At 38.4% G+C, this 11,900-nt stretch overlaps 1 protein-coding gene across 3 annotated transcripts in view; it reads left to right on the top strand.

The window, feature by feature from the left end:
• Positions 1-192: 192 nt before the first annotated feature.
• Positions 193-11,900, top strand: part of ZWILCH (zwilch kinetochore protein) — a 37,775-nt gene continuing 26,067 nt past the window's right edge. For 2 of the 3 annotated variants that reach the window (XM_007166068.3, XM_057543947.1), the window contains exons 1-4: positions 193-331; positions 3,533-3,584; positions 6,749-6,844; positions 10,037-10,155. In XM_007166068.3, coding sequence (XP_007166130.1) covers positions 279-331; positions 3,533-3,584; positions 6,749-6,844; positions 10,037-10,155 — 320 coding nt within the window. In that variant the 5' untranslated portion in view covers positions 193-278. The remainder of the gene's footprint in view (positions 332-3,532; positions 3,585-6,748; positions 6,845-10,036; positions 10,156-11,900) is intronic. The other variant, XM_057543948.1, reaches the window with a different exon arrangement.

Below are 11,900 nucleotides of genomic sequence, written 5' to 3'. Positions count from 1 at the left end.
ATAAGGGGGCGTGGCCAACTCTCGCGAGACGAGTGTCTTTTCCCCCTCAACCGTTACAACTTATTTTAACTTTTTCTTACGGGAATGGAAAACTATTGGGACAGGAAAAACAGCTGTGTGCTGGAAAACAAAAGTTTAACTTTGTGGACAAACGGGACCTGTTGGGGGGGGGGTGTGTGGGTAAAAGTAGTCCCGGCGGGGGGTCATAACCCCGGAAGTCAGCGTCTGGCGCGCATTTCAGTTTGGCGGTTTCGGATCTGTAGTCAAACTGGGGCGGGATGTGGTCGCGAACCAACCGAGCTGCTGAGGAGTTTTACGCTCGTCTCCTTCAGTGAGTAGTAGCCCCTGCTTTTGGCTTGGCTGTGAGGACAGCACTTCTCCCTCGGGGTATCTCGATCCCCGCCCCAAGCGTCTTTCCACAGCCTTGGGGATTAGCGCCTTGCCAGTTTCCAGCGGCGCGAATGTTGTAGACGAAGTCCGCTTTCCCGGGAGCTGGAAGCTGGGGAGACGCCGGTTACCTGCTCCAATGTGGGGCTGGCGCTGTAGGCCCTGCTGCTTGTAGTCTCGTTTAGGAGAAAACGTGTACATTGTCACCCGAGGTGGAAGGTGACAAGTTTTCCAAGAGGCGCATTATTCACTCTGATAATGCACACAACTTCTGATATGTTAGGGGCACCTACCAGGATAGAGAAAACTAGATGTTGACATCCTTCACCTGTTTAAAGCCTGGCTGGCGTGAAACGTGTTGTTATAGTCTATTCAAAATAGTTATATGAGCAACAGTTATAGTGATAACGTGATGGTGTGTCGGCTCTTTAAAGCACCTTTGTTTCACGGTGCTCTAAGACTTCGTTTTATTCGTATAGTGAATACTAGTACTAAAGGGGATTCCATCCAGTTCTGTATCCAACATAAAAATCTAATCCAGTAGTTCTCAAATTTGAGCATGAATCAGTATCACCTGGCAGGTTGCCAAAACAGATTGCTGGGCCTTCTTCCAGGGTTTCTCATTTAGTAGGTCTGGGGTGGGGCTAAAGAATTTCCCTTTCTAACCAATTTCAGGTGAAACAGATGCTGCGGGCCTGACACCACACTTTGATAACTGTTGTAATCTAACCCCTTCTTTTCTAAATGCCATACTTTTTCATTATTTGTCTTCATTGCTTTTATTTCCTGCTTACAAAAGTTGTAATGCTTGTCAGTTTTTTCAACATTATAGAAAGATCACTAGCTTTTTCTTTCTTTTTTTTTTTAAACAATGTCTTGGATAGCTTTCAGTATGAGAGCCTATACATCTCATTGTTTTTAACGGCTATATAATACTTCATTGTATGGCTGTTTTATGTTTATTTAACCAGTCCCTTGTTGATACAACTTTATTTAGATCTTTTGCATTTTCTAATTATTTCATAGGTGTTAGTCTTTCTCTCCACTTGTAAGCACCAATAGTCTCTCTTACTTCTCTTGAATCCCTCACAATGCCTTTGTAGCCACCTGCCTACTGGAAATTTCCAAATGAGACCTCAAACTCAACATCTGTGAAACTGAATTCATCTATTCCCCACAACCTGACATTCTCCTGAATTCTGTCTATGAGTTAAGAATTCCAAGTCCAAGACTGTCACTTGGTTCTCTTCCACTGCCACCCACCCCTGTCCCATCTAGTCAGTCACCAGGTGCCCTTGTTCTCCCTCCATCCCTACAGCTTTTGTTCACCATCATCACTTTTTTGAAGTACTACAAGTTATTCACAGCTATTTTCCTGGCCTCCAAGTTTATAGCCTCCACATCAGGAGGTCAGGGAGATCTTTCTCATTTAAAATCTTGTAGTGAGCTCCTCTTGGCTCTCAGCATACAGTTCAAGCGCTCTAGCAAAACCTCTTCCTTTGTGCCTCAACAGCACCCCGCACTCCCCTCTGTTGGGACTCATCACCCTGTATTGCAATTGTTGGTTTGCTAGTTGGACTGCAGTCAAGACTATGAACCAGGGACTATGCATTTGTTTTGTGTCTTGGACATTTAGTAAGAATTGTTGACTAAATATTATGACATAGTATGAGTGTGTTTTGTGTTTGGTAATTGCAATCATTGTTGCTTTTGTTGTGGTCATCCATTTACAATGCTTGGTGTCAGTCTATTTATCTCTTGTAAAAATAAAATACAGTGTGTGTGTGTGGAAAAAAAAAAAAAAAGAATTGTTGACTAAAAAAACCAAAACCCAAAAGATATGTTATTCAGGGACCTTACTGAGGACTACAGCCTGGGAATCAGCTTCTCAGATAGCTCCGAAGAACTGTTCCAAAGAGGTAAGGGAGTAGCCAGAATATATAGGAGTTTTTGCTGGGGGAATAAACAAACAAAAACAAAGCAAAACAAAACAAAAAAGTAGTTGAACATCAAAAGTTCACTACTAATCACAAGAACAGACATCTCAAGTTAATGATTTTAGTGCTTTTCCATGTATGGGAAGATGTAAGAGTCTGGACTCATTGAAATTACTCCTTTGCTATGCATCTTAACTGTCTAGGGCCAGTAGCCTGTTTTTCTGCATCCTGAATTCCCCTCAGGGTGCACCAGAGTGGCTTCAGTGGCTGATGGTTTTATGGCGGGCAGCCTTCGATGTTTACCAGAACGGCAGGCAACTTTTTTGTCCACAGGGTGCCTGCCCATAATACACATACTGGTGAAATGATTCTTGAATGATTGATTGAATAACATCCCTGAGTTATGCATACATAGAAGTTAAACTTCTTTAAGAATAAGTCACAATCTTGTCCAAAATGTGAGACATAGTTTTTATTTCAGTGAGTTATAGAGTGGATCAAACAATAAATGGTATCCTGAAACCATTCTGTTGGGTTCCTTTAGGACTCTAAAGATTCTTTTCTCTTTCAGAGTGTAGATCAGGCTGATGTGCATTTTGGTATGTTAATGGTTAATGGTTTACATGCTTTGGGATCAACTTTCTTGAATAAAAGGATAATTATGAAGCATCTTAGAGTTTTGTGCTTACATATTAAAAAGGAAATGCTTTAGCATTATCAAATTTACTAATTTTTTAGTGACAGCTCATGAAAACAGGGAGGATGGATGCTTCCATTTTAGCAATAGAAATCCAAGGCCTGGGACCCTTCAATAACTTATCCATGGTTACCCGCTGATTCAGTGGCAGGTCAGAATCCAGTCATTTTTACTTCCCAAAAGTCATGTAGTAACTTACATTTTAATAGTAATTGGTACTGTGTTTTAAAAGTTACAAGAGTAGAGGTAGGCAACCTAATTTCCTGCTGCCTCTGAGAAGCAGTAGTACCCACTTCGGGGCAGCTGTCTATTAATCTCTATCACATCTCTTTTTTTTTCCTCGTTAACCTAATACTCTTTTTCTGCTTTTTTCTCCCTTCTCAACTATGCCTTAGGACTGCCATGAATACTTTGCATTTTGCTTTTCTCTTGGAGAAAGTAATGACTAACTCCTGAGTTTAAATGACAGAATACTATAGCTCTATTTTTCACATGTGGTTCTGCATTTCAGGGAATTTGATGAAGAAAAGAAAGGAATCTGTAAAGATCCATTTATCTATGAGGTATGAACATTTTATTTGGTTTTTAAACAACTCAATCATCCTAAAATTTTGAGTTTTTAAAGGTTGAGTTTACTGAAGTTAATTTACATAGACTAAATTTCACCCTTTTAGAGTACAGTTCTATGAATTTTTACAAATGCATTTAGTCATATAACAACCCCCATAATCAAGAACATTGCTATCACCTCCAAAAAATCCCCTCATGTCCCTTTATAGCCAACCGTTTCCCCTGTTCCCTGGCAACTACTAATCTGTTTTATATCTCTGTTTTCTGTCTTCTGTATTGCCTTTTCCAGAATGTCATATAAATAAAACTGTACAGTTTGTAGCCTTTTGGGTCAGGCTTCTCTCAATGAGTATGTAATGCATTTGAGATTCAACTGTGTTGTTGTGTGTATCAGTAGTTCATTCCTTTTTATTGTTGAGTAGTATTCCACTGTTTTGCCAGTTGATGGACACTTGGATTGTTTCCAGTTTTTGATAATTATGAAAAAAGCTGCTATAAACATTCATGAATTTATTAAGTTTAAGCATCTAATATATGCCAAGTGTTCCATAGGTAAACTCCCCATAAAACTTAATCCCTTAAAACAATTAGCAAACTAAAATTTATATTCTAAAAGACGAGCTAAGGAGAAATAGTCATAAATGATAAGGGCTAATATCCATGTGTGTAAAATATATAAAAAGCTCTTAAAATCAATAAGGAAAAAAGACAATCATAATAGAAGAATAGGCAAAGGATACAAATAAGTAACCACAGAAAGAAAAATACAAATACTGTTGACCCTTGAACAACAAAGGGGTTAAGGGTGCTGGCCCTCTATAGTCAAAAATCTGAGTATAACTTTATAGTGGACTCTCCCTAGATGTGGTTCCTCCGTATCTGAGGTTCTACATCTGTGGATTCAACCGACAGTGGGTCATGTAGTACTATAGTGTTTACTGTTGAAAAAAATTTGTGTGTAAGTGGACCCACACAGGTAAAACCTGTGTTCTTCAATGGTCAACTGTATAGTTATCTCTTACAATCTGAATTCTCACTAACCAAACTCAAAAATCAAGTATATCCAAGTAAATGTATTATTAATCCCTCCCTATCTGAATTATTACCAGTTGGTACCTATATTAGTTTCCTATGGCTGCTGTAACAATGTACTACACATTAGTTTTCTTAAAACATGAGAAATGTATTCTCTCACAGTTCTGGGGACTAGGAGTCTGAAATCAAGGTGTCAGCAGGGCTGTGTTCCAGCTGAAGGCTCTATGAAAGGATCCTTCCTTGCCTCCTCCTAGCTTCTGGTAGTTTCCAACAATCCTTGGTGTTTCCTGGCTTGTTGAAACACCTGCCTTTGTCAGCACATGGCATTCTCCCTGTGTGTCTATGTCTCTAAATCTCTCTATCCTTGTAAATATACCAGTCATTGGGTTTAGGGCCACCCCCCCAACCTAGTTAATCTTCATCTTAATTTGATTACGTTTGCAAAGATCCTATTTCCAAATAAGGTCACGTTCAGAGGAACCAGAGGTTAGGACTTCAACTTATCTTTTGGGGGGACATAATTCTACCCACAACAGTATTTGATCAAGAACTTAGTAGGTCAGAATAACAAAGCATCCTTTGCTCTCTGAACTTGGTATCTAAATGCTTCAATATCCAAACTAAGAAATAGGTTCAAATAGTGAGAGATATTTGTCAATAATAAGAATATTAGAGGCTGTTCACTCTCATTAGTGATCAAATAAATGAAAATTAAAACAATAACAAGATAAAGGTAAAAATAAACAATGAAAATAATGTGTTGACCTAAGTGATGGGAATGCAAATATGTGGGTATGACATATTTGAAAGGCAATTTGACAATATCAATGTGATTTTAGATATTCATCTTAAAGTACTTAAAGGATGTCCATTATCAATTGTTTGTTATAGCATATTACTTGAAAATACCCAAATGTTGAATAATATGGAATTATGTGATGGTAGATCCATGGTACTAGACAGCCTAAGAACATTTAATGGCATGGAAAGAAGTTCATGATATGAAACCATTAGAATGTTTATTTTTTAAGCAAAATCCTATTGAGTTATCAAAATAACAGATATATTTCTATTATTTTATTTTATTTATTTATTTACTATTTATTTATTTTGGCTGAGTTGGGTCTTTGTTGCTGCGCGCAGGCTTTCTCTAATTGTGGCGAGCGTGGGCTACTCTTTGTTGCAGTGCGTGCGCTTCTCACTGTGGTGGTTTCTCTTGTTGCGGAGCACGGGCTCTAGGCACGCAGGCTTCAGTAGTTGTGGCACGTGGGCTCAGTAGTTGTGGCTCGCAGGCTTAGGTGCTCTGCGACCTGTGGGATCTTCCCCGACCAGGGATGGAACCTGTGTCCCCTACATTGGCAGGCAGATTCTTAACCACTGCACCACCAGGGAAGTCCCGATATGTTTCTCTTTAAATAGATTTATTTATATGTCTGGAAAAAGATCAGGCAAAATATACACCAAAAAGACTAATAATAGTAGTGACTGCTCTGGCTAGTAGAATTATAGATGAGTTTAAAAAAATCTCTTTTAGCTACCTGTTTTCAAACTTTTCTACAATAAATGTTTATTGCAATTGGAATGAAGAAATATGCAATTCCTATAAACTGATAAAGTTCTAAATTCCATAGTACAATCAGAAAAAAAGATAATATTTAGTAAAGAGCTAATTTTATGGTTCATAACAGTAAACCCAATATGATTAGGGGAAGAGGATGTCAGTGTGATCCTAATCAAAAGGTCTTACCAGGCAGGGTGCTCTTTAGGTGGGCCTTGAAGCACATAGATAACAGATATAAGAGCTAGTATTTTTTTTTTTTTTTGGCCATGCCACAGCTTGCAGGGATCTTAGTTCTCCGACCAGGGATTGAACCCGCACCCTCGGCAGTGAAAGTGCAGAGTCCTAACCACTCGACCTCCAGAGAATTCCCCAGCTAGATTTTCTCAACATGAAAAACAACATGGGCAAAGAATAAATGAAATTATATTTTGAAAGCATTACGTCTTGTTCAAATTCTCTTTTCCAGTTACTTGCATAGAGCTGGTCTTTATGTGTTTAAATATTTGTACATATATATGTGTGTATTTATAACATTGCTGGACCTTAATCTGTTTTTAATAGGCTGATGTTCAAGTGCAGTTGATCAGCAAAGGCCAACCAAATCCTTTGAAAAATATTCTAAATGAAAATGACACAGTATTCATCGTGGAAAAAGTGGTAAGTAGTGCTTGGGCTTTGTGGTTAATTCTTAACAGCCAAATTTGGTTTCTTGTGGATAATCTCAAATGTATACATTTTCTCAAATGTACACATTTTCTTATCAGCATGTTAGTGACAGTGGATTCTAATATCTTTTAGTAGTAAGTACAGTGCTGTCCAATAGAGAGATAATGTGAACCACATACGTCATTAAAAATTTTCTGGTAGCCTCATTGCAAAAAAAAGGTAATTAATTTTCATACTGTAAAATTGACTTTTTCTTTTGTTGTTCAGTTGTGTGAATTAACACATGTCTACAATCTGGTAATCACCATCATAATCAGAACACAAAACAGTTCCATCACCCCAAAAAACTCCCTCGTGCTATCCCTTTAAAATCATTCCCTCTATAAAATGGATAACTAATAAGAACCTGCTGTATAAAAAAATAAAGTAAAATTCAGAAATTCAAAAAAAAAAATCATTCCCTCTTCTCCCTCACTGTAGCTTTATCTTCTTAAGAATGTCATGAATGGAATCATACAAAAATGTGTAACCATTTTTTAAAATTTATTTATTTATTTATTTTTGGCTGTGTTGGGTCTTCGTTTCTGTGTGAGGGCTTTCTCTAGTTGTGGCAAGCGGGGGCCACTCTTCATCGCGGTGTGCGGGCCTCTCACCATCGCGGCCTCTCTTGTTGCGGAGCGCAGGCTCCAGATGCGCAGGCTCAGTAATTGTGGCTCACGGGCCCAGCTGCTCCGCGGCATGTGGGATCCTCCCAGACCAGGGCTCGAACCCGTGTCCCCTGCACCAGCAGGCGGATTCTCAACCACTGCGCCACCAGGGAAGCCCCCAAAAGTGTGTAACCTTTTGAGTCTGGCTTCTTTCACTCAGTGTAATAATGCCTTTGAGATTCATTCAAGTTGTGTGTGTATTAATGGTTCATTTCTTTTAACTGCTGAGTAGTATTCTGTGGTATGGATGTACCACAGTTTCTTTACCCATTCATCCTTTGAAGGACATTTGGGTTGTTTTCAGTCTTCAACGATCACTAATAGAGCTACTATAATCATTTTTATACAGAATTTTATGTGAGCACAGTTTTCTTTAAATGGGTAGGAGTGGGATTGTTGGGTCTGAAATTATGTTTAATAATGCTTTTATTTAATCTAATTTATCTAATGTTATCATTTCAATACCTAATTCATATAAAAATCATTAATGAGATTTAAAGTTCTTTTTTCCATACTACGTCTTCAAAATCTGGTATGTATTTTACACTAAAATCTGGTATGTATTTTACACTTAAATCTCAATTTGATCTGGCCACATTTCAGGTGCTCAAAAGCCACATGTGGCTGGTGGGTGGCTACTGTTTTGAACAGCACAGCATAAGTAGCTATGACTCGTGAATTTCTACTTTAATTTTTGCTTGTTAAATGTAACAAGAGGGGACTTCTTATTTTTTGCATCACTTTATAATTACAGCCTTACACCTTTGTGGGGGTTTTTTTTTCCTCTTTTTTTTATTTTTTGAATTTTTGAATTTTATTTTATTTATTGTTCTTATTAGTTATCTGTTTTATACATATTAGTGTATACATGTCAATCCCAATCTCCCAATTCATCCCACTCCCCCAAGCCCTGCCGCTTTCCCCGCTTGGTGTCCATACGTGTGTTCTCTACATGTGCATCTCTAGTTCTGCCCTGCACACCGCGCCTTTGTGTTTGAAGTTCGGGAACTGTTTTGGCAGAGCAGTAACAGTGATGTTAACTGAGTGCTGATAATGCTGTCACATTACACAGTTGCTTTGGGGCCAGGACCCATTCTTGGGTATATTGTTTTCCGAAGTAGATAGGAACAGGATCTAATAGGGGAAAGTGGATGTTCCTTTAGAAGGAATATCTCTGTCTGATTTAGGGCCCATATGCTGTCTGGACCGAGACTGAGATGAATGAACAGAGAGCTCTTTATTTTAAATACACACAGAAACTTCTTTCTGAGGAGGGGACCTATTTATTTGTCTTTTGTATTCATGATGCTTATCAGTGGTGGACAGATGCTTGGAAAATAATTATAGGTGAATTATGTGGTTGAATTTAGACTTTTCCCCTAGAAGGGAAAATGTTTGTTGAGCAAAAGCTGAAAAAATGAAGATGGTCGGATGAAGATGAGTTACTTGGGAAAAGGTAAAGATGAGCAGAGGGATTTGTGGAAATTGGTTGGGATACTAGTGAGGATGCAGCTTGGAGTTGTGAGGAGTCACCTGGCGCTTTTGGATGGGGAACAATGAAAATGGGCTTTATTTCTACAAAGATCAGTAGAGCTTAAAGCATGAGTTTAGGTAGATGGATATTGAAAAGTAGAACGGAAGGAAAAATGACATTTCTTGGATACTTCTAGGAACTATTTGGAAACCCAGGCCTGGAAGGGAATAAAATCTGGAATCTGGCAGAAGAAATTCAAAGTTGAGGAAACATCTAGGTCAGATACCTATTAAGTATTTACTGCTAGAAGAGCTTAGTGGATAAGAACTTGAGTTTTGAAGTCAGACTACCTAGATTCAAATGTTAGATTTGCCGCTCAGCAGCTGTGTTATTCTAGGCAAGCTATTCAGCCATTCACTAGCTCAGTTTTCCAGTCAATAAAACAGGGTTAATAATAGTATCTATCTCAGGGTTTTTATGAAAAATGAAAGAAAGCTTGGAACAGTACTGGTACATAGTACATGCTCAGGAAATGTTAATTCATAAAATTATTGTTATTATTGGTAGAACTGAGCTATTTAACTACTTAAACACATGGATATCAGAAACACAAATGAGAGCTGATAGCCCTAAGAGGAATAGACTTAAGGAGTAAGGGCTGTGAACCTTCAAGTTTGTGGAGTGACAAAATCAGGGAGTCTTCCATGGGTTTCCCTTGGTGTTTGTACATCATTTTGTACGTGGTAGAGCACTTCCTTTTCTGATGATATCAGATACTTCCTTTATCAGTAGCAACTTAGATCAATATCTTTATAGGACAGTGGAAATGCTTCTGATGGTGAGATTTATTGGTACCAAATTGGTTTGTACCTATGATTCTTGTCATAACCCAATCATTTTTTGCTTAAGCGTTTAGAAATCAGTACGTTATGTTCTAGCATAGTGAAGAGTTGACCGTTACCTTAAGTGTTCTTTTACCTGGTTAAATAAACATTTTTAAAGCTTTTAGAAAAGGAAGAAACAAGTCATGTTGAAGAACTACAATCTGAAGAAACTGCTATTTCAGATTTCTCTACTGGTGAAAATGTTGGACCACTTGCTTTACCAGTTGGGAGAGCCAGGTAAGTTTTTTCTTAGTGTAGGGGTGGAGGGTAGGATTTAAATAGAAGTGTTCTTATAAACATTGGGAAAAAAATATGTATCTAGCTAGATCCCTCCCTCTCTCCTTTTGCCTCCCCCTTGATGTGTATACTCAGTTCTCTAAGGATAGCTCTACTTGACTGTTCTTGACTGTCCCATAGGTATCCCAAGCCTAACTCAGACGACTGCGGTGATCTTCCCTTTCTCCATTCCCCTATACTGTTTACTGTTGTTGCTTTGTAATTGTTTTCCTTATTTCTAATCTGGTTCCTCGCCAGTCTTTTTTCCTCACTGCTGCCAGAGTGATCTTTATAAAATGAAAGACTGATTGTATTGCTTCCCTGCTTAAAAATCCTTCAGTGGTTCTTTTGCCTCATGATAAAATCCAGATTCCTTACGAGTGACACATAGGAGCCTTCAGCATCCAATCCAGTGGTCCTCCATGAGGGGTGCCATACTCAGCAGGCAATTGGAAACATGCAGGGATACTTTCTGATTGTCACAGTGATTCAGGGGAGCTTTTGGCCTGGGCCATGGATGGTAAATGTCCTGCAATGCATGGGGCTCTCCTGTCCAACGAGGAATGATCCCACCCAGATGCCAGTAGTGCCCCTGTTAGAAACCCTACCGCCTCTGTCTGCTTTGCCAGTTTCACTACCCACCCCCCCACCATATGACTTCTGTCTGCCCGGCCTCCCTCAACTCCAAAACCAAGAAGTCTTTGCTGTCAAGGAGTCCTGGAGGATCTGGTTACATATATAACAATATTAGAGAATAAGGACCATAATAACAATATTCACAAAGTGACTTTCCTTCATGGTGGGGTTTTTTGGTTTTGTTTTGTTTTGCTGTGTAGAAGCTTTTAAAATCTTTTGTAATTAATTAGTCTTTTCTTTCATGGCTTCTTGATTTTAAGTCGTGTTTGGCCTTTTTTTCTTTTCTGTCCCACAACTTGAACATTATTTATTTGCATTGTTTTCTCCAGCCAGTGTTTGTTTGGATTTATCCATAGGCTTATCATTTCTTTGCTCTCCATTTCTTCTTGCATTTCAGACCTTCCTTCTGGGATTATTGTATTTCTTTTTTGAAGTACAATCCCTTAGAAATGCCTTTTCTGAACATCTGTTGGTAATAAATTTAGTTTTCATCTCTTTGAAAAAAATTTTTAAGCCATATTTTAAGTAACTTTTAATTCTGATACACTCAAATTTACAGAAAAATTAAAAGAATAGTTCAGGAACTTCTGTGTAGCCTTAACCAGATTCACCAATTATTTACATTTTGCTGTCTCTGCTTGGTGATTCTGTCGCTTATTCCTCCTCCTCTGCTTCTCCTACTCCTGCCCACTCCCGCATCTATATAACAAACACGTATCACACACACACATTTTTTTAAATGAAATATTAACAGTATGTTGGAGACATCATGCTCCTTTACCCCTAAATACTTCACTATGTATTTCCTAAGATCTAGTTCATTCCCTTATATAACCACAGAACAGTCATCAAAATCTGGAAATTTAACATTGTTAGACTATTACCATCTAATCCATAGACTATATTCAAATTTCCTTAAGTGTTCCATGACTAATGACCTCAAGCATCTTTTCATATATTTATTGGCTTCTACTTTCTCCCACCCCCCAGGTTTACTGAGATATAATTGACATATTCTGTTATTTCTTTTGCTTAATCTCACAGCCTACTTCCACTCCCAATGACCCTCT

This window comes from Balaenoptera acutorostrata, chromosome 3, assembly GCF_949987535.1.
Source record: "Balaenoptera acutorostrata chromosome 3, mBalAcu1.1, whole genome shotgun sequence".
Taxonomy (NCBI): domain Eukaryota; kingdom Metazoa; phylum Chordata; class Mammalia; order Artiodactyla; family Balaenopteridae; genus Balaenoptera; species Balaenoptera acutorostrata.
The sequence above is the reverse complement of the archived record's forward strand: the minus strand, read 5'-3'. Positions and strand labels throughout refer to the sequence as shown.